General features: G+C 43.6%; 1 protein-coding gene across 2 annotated transcripts in view; it reads left to right on the top strand.

Annotated features, from left to right (window-relative positions):
- Nucleotides 1–13,269, top strand: part of LOC112144432 (phospholipid phosphatase-related protein type 4) — a 29,540-nt gene extending 16,271 nt beyond the window's left edge. The window contains exons 4-11 of one of the 2 annotated variants that reach the window (XM_024268956.2): nucleotides 883–1,078; nucleotides 3,297–3,354; nucleotides 3,436–3,609; nucleotides 4,064–4,199; nucleotides 4,970–5,198; nucleotides 6,071–6,686; nucleotides 7,600–7,750; nucleotides 11,046–13,269. In XM_024268956.2, the coding sequence (XP_024124724.1) occupies nucleotides 883–1,078; nucleotides 3,297–3,354; nucleotides 3,436–3,609; nucleotides 4,064–4,199; nucleotides 4,970–5,198; nucleotides 6,071–6,686; nucleotides 7,600–7,750; nucleotides 11,046–12,082 (2,597 nt within the window). In that variant the 3' untranslated portion in view covers nucleotides 12,083–13,269. The remainder of the gene's footprint in view (nucleotides 1–882; nucleotides 1,079–3,296; nucleotides 3,355–3,435; nucleotides 3,610–4,063; nucleotides 4,200–4,969; nucleotides 5,199–6,070; nucleotides 6,687–7,599; nucleotides 7,751–11,045) is intronic. The other variant, XM_024268958.1, reaches the window with a different exon arrangement.
- Nucleotides 13,270–14,145: the final 876 nt, after the last annotated feature.

Raw genomic sequence — 14,145 nt, 5'->3', positions numbered from 1 at the left:
TAGACATGTTTCCAGTTTTATAGGCAAATTTGGAGTTTAGCTAACATTTTAGCATTGTCCTAGCTGTTTTTGGCTAATTTAGATAGTCCTTTAGTCCTTTATTTCGAACATACAAAGTACGTGGTAAAAAAAACAAAAACAGAAAAAAACAACGGAAAATTTTATACAAATTATAAATAAAAGATATTACACCTCAATTGTGGAGTTCGAAATGGAGTAGGAAGAAGTTTAAAAAACTTTTTTAATCCTACCCCTAACAATATATCTTCATTTTAATCTTTAATATAAACTATTCCAGAAACAGAAATTAAGTACCATTTTTTCTTTTTTTCATCAGACATCTGTCCATATAATCGAACACACACAGAGATAGAAAAAATGTAGATATGGTTCCAGTTTTTTGGGGGGGGGTTTGGGCTAATTTGGAGTTTAGCTAAAATTTGAGCATTGTGCTAGCTGTTTTTGACTACTTTTGATAAGTTACCAGTTTTATAAGCAAATTTGGAGTTTAGCTAACATTTTAGCATTATGCTAGCTGTTTGTTTTTTGTTTTGGTTTTTTTTTGCTTATTTAGACATATTTCCATTTTTTGGCTATTTTGGCTATCCAGCTAATATTTTAGCAAGCTTTCAGTTTCAGCATTTTCAGCTAACTGCTCTGGCATCTTTAGAGGCAGCTAACAGTATTCACACTTGCATTATCCCAGCTAATGCTATATATCTAGCTGTATTTGTTACAGATTTGCTTTATCTGCAGACTATAGATTCTTGAAAATCACAAATAACATGTAATAAAATTATTGAATGGTAAATGATTGAGAAAGTAAGTGTAGAATAAGTGTGCTCATGTATGTTATGTTGTGAACATGCTCTCTCTGTGCAGGGGTCCATGTTTTCGGCCTGTGTATGACCGCGCTTATCACTAACGTTCTCCAGCTGTCCACTGGTCAGCACACGCCGTACTGGCTGGACGTGTGCAAGCCCAACCTGACGCACATCAACATGTCCTCCTGCGACGAGGCCTTCATCCTGGAGGACATCTGCTCCGGGCCGGACGCAGGACTCATCAACTCTGGCAGGTCAGGCTCCCAAGAAATCACATTTGAAAACCCCAAACACAGAAAAATAAAAGCAGATAAAATAATTTTAGGCTTTTCTTTAAGTGTTGCTTCATGTGCTCAAAGGTTCAGCATAATAAATCATGCTGTCCTTTATTCGTCGAATTTAAATGTTTTATTTCAAGCATTCAAGATTGCTTCAAACAGGGTGGGAGGAAGCGAACTTATATAATCCCTCCCAGATGCTTATGGGTGAGTTCTGCAGCTTTCTGATCAGGGTTGGAGAGGCGGAGCAAGAAAACAGGGAATCTAACGGACTAACTGGAAACCTTAAACTTGAACAATGACAATCTTATCCATAAACAGCTATTACAAACTGAGACCTGCTGTGATCTTTAAACAGACAGAAGCAGAAGCAAAGAATAAACGATCAACTGAGATTTGACACACTTTGATAAAAAAAAAAGCCATCAATTCATCCTTTGACTCATAAACCCCACTGAACCTCTGGTTAGGAGAACCCACAAATAAAAATGCATTTCTCCAGCTCCTGCTTCCCAAAACACATCGACTTTCTAATTTAGTCATTTGAAGGAGGTGCAGGACGTGCTGTACCGAGCTGACTCAAGTCTGTCACAAAAATCACAGCCGTCCTATGGAGCGATCTTCCAGAGAACGTTGCCAAATGTGGAGATACAGAGCGCTGTATGGCATCATTTTTATGTGAATTCTAGCTTGGAGGAACAGCAAAGACTCCATGTTTGTTTCAGAGGATCTAAAGATGGTCTTCATCTTCAGAAACATCCCCCTGTATTTCACTGTCATGATCAAGGATGACCTCCAGGTCCATCATCAGAATCCTTTTGCTGTTGGCAAAAATGGGCAGACAGCTGGTTCCACATGCAGCAGGTTTATTAGCTCAGACAGGTGTCAAACACAGCTAGAAGTCCAGATAGCTAAATCAGGGTCAGGCACGAGCATGGGCTGATAGCATCAGAGATCAGATGATGTAGAGCAGGACAGGCATAGATGGAGGCAAACTGGGTCAGAGTCGAAGCAGAGTCAGCAGGTCCAGGTAGAAACGCTTGGTAATGCAGACAGGGAGGCACAAACAATCTTCAGGTGTTCATGCATCGCCGTAGTGCTGCTGTAGAACCTTCTAGATATCGCACTGGACACTTTTTTATTTTACTTTTTTTATGTTTCCCACATTTTCAAGTTCTGTTAGCATGTTGTTATGGTCCCCCAGTCTTCTTATAACTTCCTGTGACATGACAACTTATGCTGGCTCAGTTTATCAATGAACCAGTCGCTGTTACCCAATCAAGTCAATCTCCACTTATTTCCCACTTGAAAGAGCATAGCTGGACTCCAAAATATACAGTCTGGTTTAATCTCTGTGCTTAGATTTCATTCTCATGATGACTTTGCTGTAGATGAATTTTCATAAATTTCCGTTTGTTTTATTATTGAGATGAAAGTTGTGTTCAAACTTTGACTGTTGAATCATCACTTCTGCAAGCTGCACCTGTTTTCATAATTCAGCAGAGTATGAGGTTCATTTACATAAAAAACAATCTTAAATAAACTTTAGAACACGTGTCAAAGTCAAGGCCCAGGGGCCGGATCCGGCCCTCCAGATCATTTTATTTTATTGTTATTAATGTTCTGATCTTATCTTGCGCTCATTTCTAACATTTCTAAATTTTGACAAAATATATTTTTATGGAGAGTAAAATGTTGAAAGTTATTTAAGGTTTAAGTTGATTTATTCTGGAATAATATTCCTGTATTTTTATTATTCATAATTATGTTAAAAAGTTACAGTTTGAAAGTTTTTTATAATTTAGTTTTAGAGGGTTCAGTAAATGTTAATCCTGTTCTACCCTCGACCTAAAGTGTGTTTTGGATTTTGACCCCCTGTGTGATTGAGTTTGACACTCCTGATTTAGAAGATACCACATCTTGTCCATCTTTTACAGCAAATGAAAAAATTCGGGTGAGGGAAATAACAACAGAGCAAAAGAAGGCTGCGTGTTCTCCTGACAAACCATCTGTCAGAGGTCGAGTTACTGACTTTGGTTATGCAAGTTGCTGCATTTATTAAACACCTGTTAGGATGGAGTCACCTCCAAACAATCAAATCTCCTTAAAGGTTATCTGAGAAGTTTTGCTGCAGGTGAATATCAAGCATTGTCCTTTACCCTCTGAATGTAAATGCTCTTTTCTGTCTCTGCAGGAAGTCCTTTCCTTCCCAGCATGCCACGCTGGCTGCCTTTGCTGCCGTCTACATCTCGGTAAGTGTTTTTTTTAATATTTTTGTTTGACATTTGCAGAAGACATAAGAGAGTGTGAACCGTTGGTTTCAACTCTTTCAGATGTACTTCAACACGGTGCTGACGGACTCAGCCAAGCTGCTGAAGCCTCTGCTGGTCTTCTCCTTTGTCATACTGGCCATCCTGACGGGACTGACCCGGATCATTCAGTTCAGGAACCACCCTGTGGATGTCTACTGTGGATGGATGCTGGGAGCTGCCATTGCTGTTTACCTGGTATCAGCTCACTGCTTTCCTAAGATCATCCCTGTTTCCTGGAGCATTCTTACAGTATAGATCAGGAGTCGGCAACCTTTACCAGTAAAAGAACCATTGGGCTTGATTTCTCCTGATCAAAACCTAGAAGGAGCCACACATCTGGAGCTGCAGGTTGCAGACCTGCCATAGAGGCCTCCTGCCCATTTTTATTTAGTTTTCTTCTTAACCCTTTAACACCGGAGCTCCAGTGTTTCTGTTCTTTGATTTACTGTAACTTGTCAACCGTTAAAACGATAATTCCAGTAGATTCTGAAGGAGAAAAGCGACTTGACGTCTGTGTTTAATTTCTTTATCATGAGATCATTCCTTACCTAAGAGAATCCTAATCCTAAACCTTCAAAAGGGGTTTTCGTTTTGGTGCTGAAGTTAAGTGACAGTGTGGATTAACAGGAGCGTCTGTGTTTGTGTGCAGGGTGTGTATGCTGTGGGAAACTTCCAGCCAAGTGAAGATCGCTCCAGAAGTCGACTGTCTCCTCCGGTCCTGAGGGAGCCGCCTCTCTCGTCTTTACCCAACGTCAGCCAAGCAACCGTCAGCAACAGCCATCCAGGTGAAGCCCGCCGAGTGTTGGATGGGTTTTCAGGGAAAATGATCCCAAAAAGACATGAGCGGGTCATTCAAAAAGCTGCGCTGACACACTGTTGAGCTCTTTCTGGTTAACAGGAGATCTGTTAGGAAAATGTTCTCGTTTATCCGTTAGAATTAAGCTTTCTGATGCTGTCTGCACTTCAAGGGTTGTAGAGTCAAACACTTCTTCTCATGACTAAACCCCCGTACTCCTCCAGACATCAGCTGCTGTCATAGCATGGGGGTCATTTGGATGTTTGACAGAATAGAAGGTTCTAGAAAGCATGCTTCATGCTAGATGAGCCGCTTCCTGCCTCAGACTTTATAACGTGTTGAGCTTCAGTCAATCTGAATTTATTATGGCAGAATTTTTCACACATTCCTGCAGCTCTTAATTTCCATTTTTTAAATATGTATAATTCTTTTTTTATTGCCTTTTCAACATATTTTCTAACCTAACCATAGCTTAGCACAGGACAAATCCAGAACCATCAAGATTCTTTCAGCAATGTCAACCAAAGAATAAAACATTCCTTCTCACAGGGTTTAAAACATAACAAAAATATAATAATAATAATTAAATAGATTGAAAAAATATATAATTTGAGATAAGAAAAACTCATCAATTATTATTCCAAAATGAAAGCTTTTCGTATAGAGGCTTTATTGAGACTGGATGATCCAAAGTTGTTGAAGGATTTTCAGTGAGCATCTCAAAGTGTTCATAAAGCAGTTCTGATGACTTTGTAACAGGTCACCACTCCCTGAGTCCCAGCCAACCAGAGCCCATCATGACGAGGAGCTCCTCCCACATGCTGTCGCCGGAGCAAAGCGGGCCCATCCTGACACGCAGCTCCTCCTACAGAGAGCCCTCTCTGAGCAACCTGAAGAGAGCCAGCGCTGAGGTGGAGGTCATCTCTCCATCCAGCCCACTGGGCAACCGCGACAACATGATGAACTTCAACAGCAGCACACTGCCAAGGTAGCCTCTTCACGAGACTCTGCATAAAAATCGGTTTAATGAGGTCAGTTAAAGAGTTCGGCAGAAACCCTTTTCAGATTTTACAGAGAAACACAGTTACTTTTGCTGAATCTGCAGTTATTGTGACGATAAAAGCATCATCAACCTCCTCACCCTTTTCCTGATCAGTGTAGGTTTGGCAGGATTTGATGGAGGTGGAAGGGCACATGTGACAAAGTCAAGGCCCGGGGGCCGGATCCGGCCCTCGGATCCCCCTGCGTTAAGGGGGTTAAAGCACTTGTCCTAAAGACTAGGTTGATAAACAGATGTTTGTGAAGACCTTGATTTTCACCTCCGGAAACTGATGATCAAACCTTTAGTTGCCTTAACGGGCAGTTCTCAGGACCAACAGCTCGTATTCCAGGCCGTCTCTCATGACACAGCAGACGTCAGGTCACACATCTTGACTTCTTCAAACCTTCACATTAAAATCTTCACATATATTTGCAGGTTTAGGTGATGGAAAAGAACTGTTTTGGACCAGGTAAAACCTTCAGCCTCTCAGTCTCTCTGGTCTGATGGGTGCACACGTGTGGAGACGCACCTTAAAACGTACCTGCGTTCATCAAACATGAACCGATCAGGCAACACAATTAGAGCACAAAAACAAGTTTAAGAATCAAAGGAAGAAGGGACAACCTTCTAATTGGAAACGACATAAAATATTGTTTAAAACGGGAGTTCTGGTCTGCTCCTTGAGTGGCTCGGTCCAGGCCTCTCAGGGTCCAGGTTGTGGTTGGACCCCGACGGGCCTGCTGCTTCCTGCTTGGTTAAGAGCTTCAAACTCTAACTGCCCTCCCTGAACATGAACATCTCTGCTCCTTCTCTCCCAGGTCCCATGGAGGTTCCTCGTTTGAGGAGGGTCGCGTCCCTCGGCGCCACGCCTCCACCCACGCCTCCATGGACTCCACTCGCTCCAAACAGCTGCTCAGCCAGTGGAAGAACAAGAACGACAACAGGAAGCTGTCCCTGCAGGTGATGGATGGAATCAGGCCGTCCTCCTCCTCCTCCCCTCAGAGAAACATCGATCTACGCTGCTCCTCTGAACCGTCTGCCATGGGCCTGGAGATGGAGCTCCGTGCTGGAGCCCACATGTCTTCCTCTGGACCCCAGGAGACAGAGATGCGTGTCGGGGCCCACATTCCAGCCCAGTATATGAAACTCGCCGCAAACTCCGTACCTGTCGTCAATCATAACCACATGGTTCATAACGGGGGAACAGGAATGACGGGGGGCGCCAGAGTGTCTATCCAGTCCCGACCAGGATCCTCCCAGCTGGTCCACATCCCAGAGGAGGAGAACCCCTCCAGCAAGGATCAGGAGAGCGAGTCAGAGGACAGCATCATGGATGGGGGCGGGTCCGTGAGGGAAAAATGGCTGAGAGTGACAGAGAAGACCACCATCCCCTGCAGGCCGCTCAGCGCTGGAGGACAGCCTCGTCTCATGCAGGTCCGGTAGTCTTCATCCTCCATCTCTGCTCAGTCCACAGCTCCTCCTGACCCCCAATCATACCAGATCCTTTATGTTAAACTGCTTTAGAATACGTCTTAGATCAGTCTCCCAAGTGGATAGTTTCTTTTTCTAATCTGGGGTTAAGGTAATCTACTCTTGAAAGTATTGAATTCATATTAATTATTTACAAACGTATTGTTCAGACATACTGATAACAGAAACTATAGTTTAGGCCTGTTTGTCTGTAATTGTTTTTTTTTTGTTGTTGTTTTTTACATATAGTTTAATTGTGAAATCAAAGAAACGACCTGAGGTGGTGTTAGTAAGGAGGAGGGCATTTATAAACTACGACAAAATGTAAGTTTAATTTAGAGAAAAAAGAATGAAACAAATGTTTTTGCAAAGCCCCTCTACTGCCCCTAGTGGAGTGACAGGGAAATACGTTAGAACATTACTGAAGAAGACATCGTCTGTCTTCAAGCTGAAGTTAGTAGATGACATCAGAACGTCATTTTTATGAGTTACAGTTGATGCTGACTGAAGCTGTGATTCATCTGCATATGGTTGGTGTGCATGGATTTCTGAGACTCGGTGGATCTGGATTTGTTAAATGTAGCTTATCTTCTGATTAATCAATCAGTTATTTTGATTGGTTGCTTTGTTCTGATGTTTTTCTCAAAGCCATTCAATTAGATCGGTGGTGCTTTAAAACCAAACTCATCTGAATAATCTGTTTGTTTAATGATGCAGAAAATAAGAATCTTTGTCCTGTTAACAAACAGGAATCCAGTTCCTCTCAGATCTTACTTCTTCTTTAAGAAGCTCTTCTAGCCGCCACGGTCACTTGAAACATTGACTCCTGTTTTGGTTATCTGTTTAAAATATGGAACTCACTGATCTTCTGTTTCAGGTGATTGCTTTATCCAAGCAGCAAGGGCTGCTTCACTCCCCCCGGTCGGAGGACGGTGGCAGCACCGTTAGCTGCACCGGCTCGATCCGGTACAGAGCGCTCACAGACCAGGACCCGTCTCCACCGGCATCCACCACCGGAGCAGTAGGAGGTCTGTACCGCTGACAGCCAGTCCAGTGATTAAGCCTTTAGTTTCCATTTTAATAAATGAAATGTCGTTTTATCAGAGAGTCATAACAGTGAGAAGATTATCTCAATTAAACCCGTCAGATGCTCTTCAACCGTTGTTTCATTTTCAGGAAATTGAAATTGATGTCTAAAAACATTTAAGCTGATAGCTGAAAACGCTGAAGCTGATAGCTGGCTAAAATATTAGCGAAATGCCAATTTAGCCTCAAAAACTGAAAAAATAATCTAAATTAGCTAGCATGTGGCTAAAATATTAGCTAAACCGCAAATTAGCCTAAAAGCTTAAAAAAAGCCTGAATGAGCTAAAACAGTAAATTAGAGCACTCAGGGCCTGATGTTTTTTTATTTGTTGTTTTATTTATTTTGTTTTTTGTTCAAGATTTGAAAAAAAAAGACCCTTCAGCGGTTTCAGAGTAAAGGATGGAAGTCTTAATAAAAACGTAATAAAGCTGCCGTTTTAGTTTGATTTTGATTTTTACTGTGCCACAATGTCACAAACTTAAATCTATTAAAACTATTAATCACATTAATTAATTACAGGTCATGATTAATTAATCGCACAAAAAATAATCGCATGACATCACTAGGTTACTAATCCCTGTAGATAGAAGTGGACCGTTGTTTTCCATCCAATAGGATGAAGCAAACACGCCATGTGATTTGACCACACCAGTGCATTCACCCATTCACTGTTGAACCTCTCAGTTTACAGCAGTGGGGAGAAATCAGAAAGAATCCACGTGTTTATTGGGTTCTGATGATATCAACAAACCGAGGAGAGCCAATCACAGCCCTAGAATCAGATGACAGGAATGTGTTAGAACAGAAGTGAGAAATGAAAATATTGACTGTCTTCAACCTGATTAAAAGATTTATGGGCTGTACTTTTTTCAAAGATGAATACTCAGCCCATTCTAAATAAAAAGCTAAAAAGAAACAATTTATTGTCATAAATCTTTTTGTTAAACGTATCTTTAAAAGTGAATGTCTTGTTTTTAGGTTGTATTCAATAAGAAATCCATTCAAAAGTTGTGAACATTTTACAGCTTTCTCAACCTGTATTGACTGGGACTTGAACTAGAAGTCTTCTTACTGTGAGGCAACAACACTAACCACTGCACCACTGTGCACGATTAATTCTTGGAGATATTTAAAAAGAAGGAAAGATAAAGATGAGTTTCTTTGTGGATCAGATGGTACCATGATCTGCTGATGATGACATATACAATAAATCCTAAAAATGTTTTTGTAGCAACTACTTTTCTGCCATCTAGTGGCTGGAGGCTAAAATATAGCAGGTTTTTTTCCCAGCATGCATCATCTGACACAGCAGCCACTTCACAGTTTCAATGGATACATGTGTACAGCAGTGCAGTCACTTGTGCAAAGTGTATAAAAGACAATTATCCATTTATTGTTCCACCCTAATGAGAACCCTGACTGGCTTCTACAGGCCGATATGACTGTATAGAACTACTGGTTTGCTGACAATGACACTCATTGATGCCTCAGAAATTCACCTTTTATCAACTTTTGGACCCAATCCGGCGTGAATCCTTATCATTGACTGTATAAGTAGGAACCCCCTTCTGGTGTTCCAAATATGAAGTACCCGCAAGAAAATCTGTCCACAGAGGAAAAAATAGGGTGTTCGAAAATTGATAGCCAGAAGTCCCTCCCCCTGATGGAGCCTGCCGCAGCCTGCCTCAGTGGGTAGTGCGCTACAGAGGAGCTTGTTAGCTCGCCACAGCAGAGCTTACTAGCTTTCTACAGAGAAGGTCGCTAGCTCGATACAACAGAGCTTGCTAGCTCGCTACAGAGAAGCTCTCTAGCTAGCTACAGAGGAGCTTGCTAGCTCGATACAGTGGAGCTTGCTAGCTAGCGACCTTGCTAGCATGCCACAAAGGAGCTCGCTAGGTCGCTACAGCTGGGCTTGCTAGCTTGTTACAGAGGAGCTCACTAACATGCTACAGAGGAGCTCGCTAGGTCGCTACAGCGGAGCTTGCTAGCATGCTACACTGGAGCTCGCTAGGTCGCTACAGCGGAGCTTGCTAGCATGCTACACTGGAGCTCGCTTGCTCGATACAACGGAGCTCACTAGTACTCTACACTGTCCACCAAGCAGCTGACTAGCGTAGCAAGCTAACCACTGAGTGCCCACTTAAGAAGATGTGGGCCACCACAGAAACTATGGACAAACCCAATGGGGGGCCAGATGTTCTGCCTCTTTCAAACCATATGGGGTCTACTTGGCCTTGCTGACTGAATTCTTTCTAATATATTTTTTTATTGCAAGTTATTGAAGTTATAAACTGACCAATCAGATGCCTCGGTAAAAGCATGAGGTTCCTGCTGGCCCCTCCTCAAACGTTTGATTCACAGATTTCCCACATCAGCTTTCAATGGGAGGGGTGTGGACTTCCAACAAGCCGGAACAAGCTCACTCATGATTGGCCACAGTAGTTCCTTTAAAATGTGTCGACTAATCGACTATTATAATAGTCGACGACTAATTTATTAGTTGATTAGTCTTTACTTTATATTATATGAAGTCAGAGTTTAGTAAAGTTGTAAGTTATGTCGGCATTCCGCTAGCTTAAGGTTTTAGCTAATATTTAACAGCCAAATTCAGCTTACAACATTCACTCTAGCATTATCGTAGTTAATGCTATATATCTAGTTTTTAGTTAGTTTTAAGATAATGATGGTTAAGATGTGTTAAGATTAGTTGCCTAATCGGAAAAAATAATTAGTGATTAGTCGACTCTTAAAATAATCGTTTGTAGCACCACTAGTTGCAATATGGCAGTAGATGTGTCCGGAAGTGACGGCAAAGGCTCTAGCCTGATTTTGGGTGCACAGAAGGTCATGTATTTCCTATGGGGGCCGCTTGTTATATCCAGTTCGTACTTCTACAGTCAATGGTCCTCAGGTAAGACCCTTTGCACTGCTGCCTAACTGGGTCTCCGTGTGCCTTGAAGATACAGGGTTGTGTCAGGAAGGGCATCCGGTGTAGAAATACTGCCAAAACCACCTGTGTGAATAGTGAAAGCTGATTTGCTGTGGTGACCCCTGATGGGATGTGCCAAAGGTGAACAACCTAAACTAAAGTAACAGCACCTAATGTACACACTTAAACAGATCTAGATTTTCTAGAGGCCTGGGAAAGGACTCATGCTGTAACATATTTAGCTGATCCACCATGACCTGTCTGGATCCACTGACTAAAGGCCTGTAAACTTGCCTTTCTCTTGTAGGAGGTTTGGAGAGGTCTGGCAGTATAGTGCGTGTCGATGCCCACCCAGAGTCCAGGCAGAACAAGCCTGTGGTGAGACCCCCGAGCACAGATGGAAGTGGCTCATGGCGATGGAAACCGCCGGAGCAGCGCTCGTCCCTGCGGCAGTCCACCTTCGTCCTCAACAACCTGAACAGACACGCGGACAGCTGCGACTCTCTGAAGGACGGCAGCATGGTGGACGGCCGGAGGAGTGTCACGGGGACTGAGTCTGAGAGCGAGAGCGGCGGTGAAAGCAGAGGGGGAGGGGTCTACACCAACCACCCTCATGTTGTGCATCCTTTACATCCGCTCCATCCCAACAACAACTACCAGCATCCCAATTATCCTCAAAGCAATCCCAATTATCCTCAAAGCAATCCCAATTATCCTCAAAGTAATCCCAATTATCCCCAAAGTAATCCCAATTATCCCCAAAGTAATCCCAATTATCCCCAAAATAATCCCAATTATCCTCAAAGCAATCCCAATTATCCCCAAAATAATCCCAATTATCCTCAAAGTAATCCCAACTATCCAAACTTTAACAATGCTCATCCTAATTTCAACCCCAATTCTTCTGGCTCCAACGTGTCCTTTGCCCCCTCGGTCCCCTTAGCTCCTCCCTTCCACCCCCACCCTCAGGCTGTCACCACCATCAGGGTCACCCCGGTGGAAGTGGCAGCTGCCAGCAGTGACGGAGGCTCCGACTGCCAGTCTGTGGCCTCGTCCAGCCGGGAGTCCACCCTAAGGAGGAAGAACAGCAGCACCAATGCCAACAGCCAGGAGCGGGGGCCCACCCCTGACCTTCCCAACAACCACCGCGCCGACAGCGACAGCTCCACCCGCTTCCACGAAAACCTGCGCAGTTTCCAGGAGAACCCTATCCAGCCCAATTACCCCAGCAGGCAGATGCAGGGGGTCTATGGACGACCAAGCCCCACTCCTCCCCCCGTCTTACCCCGCCCCGTCCTGTCTCACACCCCACCCCCGACCTTGGGGCTGGCCTATAAAGAATGACCCAGGGGTGCGATGCAAACACCAAACTGAAAGGACACGGGATCCATCTTTCACTGACAGCTGGCCCAGAGGTGGTGGGGGGGGTGGTAATGTTCAACTCCCACCCCCTCCTCAAATGTTCAGAAAGCCTGTAATGTGTATCAATCAACACCAGGACCGGTTCAAACTGATGATGAGGCGGGTTCAGATGAACTTTGGCGGATGGGGGTCCAGCCCCGCCTCCAACCTTTTTCCCTCCAGTCCACTGTGACGTCTGTTAGCTGGTCTGTTTCTAAACCAAGGATTGGTCTGAGGATGTGAACACTCGATGGCTGGACTCCACAAGGCTTCACTCCAACAGGAAGCTCTTCCTTACCGGGATGACCCTCGACCTTCTAACACTCGGAGGGCTGGAGGAACGTGGGAGCCTACCAGGGCTTCAGCAGCATTGTGGTGTTGTGTTTGTGTTGGAATCATACGGTGAATGTGCTTTAATGCCCCCCCCCCCCGTCCCATCAACAAGCATAAAGCTTCTCTGCTGTCAGGAGAGGCGCCGTCGTCACACGGGACGAACAAAGCGCACTTTGGGGAGCAGTCAGGACGACACGTGGGACAATTTCACAATACTTTCTTCAGTTTGTATCTACTTATGACGTTTACATGGGGGGTGGGGGGTGGACAGGTAGACAGATCTACATACAAAGACAGTTTGTGAGAGTTTGCAGGGACGTCCCATCATTGAACAGAGTCACAAGCTAAGGCTAAAGTGTCATGGTGTTGGTGTTCCAGGCGTGTGGAGGTTTGGACGCTCCTCATCTGTTCTCGGTGCTTCACGGTGAAGAGGACCCCCCCCCCACGGTTCCACATGCTTTTATTTTGAAAGTATTTCGAAAAAGCAAGCATCTTTCTTGTTTGAATCCATCATCAGAGTGATTGAGAGAATGGTGACGGTTTACAGAATCGGTGATCCGATCCCAAACACGGATAATTCTGATCCGACTTTTCCTTCAGAAGCGGCAGCTGGTTTGGTTGTGAGTTGTCATGGCAACCACATGGCTTTGATGTGAATGGATAATCATAGGTTTCTGTGTAAATACAATTACTTATGGGAAATAGTTTGTATTTAGCTGAAGTTTTAAGAGCTTAATGGGGGTTTGATCAAAGTAATGAAGCAGCATCTCCTCTCACAGACGATCTGGTTCCAATCTGGTTCCAATCTGGTTCCAATCTGGTTCCAATCTGGTTCCAATCTGGTTCCAATCTGGTTCCAATCTGGTTCCAGTCTGGACGGAGATGGCCTGAGTCACAGTTCGCACCAGGATTTAACTCCACTACCTAACGTGATTAGAGCTTTGTGCTGCCAGAGAAACTTCAGATCAGAAAAATGACCGACGGTCTGCAGGGCGACTCAAATCTGACTGTTTCAAAACAAATTGCTGCTTCTGTCTCCAGCTTCAGACGCGAACTCCAGAGTTTGTCTGTGGACTCACCGTGGAGAAGGGGGGGAGCGTCCAGCCGCGTTGTTTTTCTGGAGCGCACAGACTGAGGTTCTTTAATGAAGTTTGGTACTAAAGTGAGCAGCTGTCTTGTCCTTTTCAGAGCAGTTTTGGAGGGAAATGTGTTTTTTTTTCTTTTTCTATAACATGTTTTTAATACATAAATTAAGCTTCTATTTCTAAGTAAACAGAGGCGTGTTTAGTGCAGTTGTGAGGCGCAGAAGTCTTTTCATGTCTATCCGTCTGGCTGCATGTGGAACAGAGACGCTGGTTCTGGTTCTGGTTCTGATGATGGCTTGTAATGAATGTAATCGATTTTTAGGCCTTTAGGACCATTCGCTCTTAATTCTAATGAACTTTTTGGTTTTCTCAGCACTTTTACTCCCACGATTACAGGAAATTGACATCATTTAATTTTTTCTGTGATTCTTTCTTTGATTTATTTTGAAATGTTTCAGTTTTTCATTTAGTAAAACTGCATGTGTTCTTTGCTGCTTTCCTTCATAATCATAAATATCTAATAAAATGTGATTTTTTTCTTCATAGAGATGAGTATGAAAGAGTGGAAGCAGACTATTTTCAAACATT

The sequence above is a fragment of the Oryzias melastigma genome, linkage group LG17 (assembly GCF_002922805.2).
Source record: "Oryzias melastigma strain HK-1 linkage group LG17, ASM292280v2, whole genome shotgun sequence".
Lineage (NCBI taxonomy): Eukaryota > Metazoa > Chordata > Actinopteri > Beloniformes > Adrianichthyidae > Oryzias > Oryzias melastigma.
The sequence above is the reverse complement of the archived record's forward strand: the minus strand, read 5'-3'. Positions and strand labels throughout refer to the sequence as shown.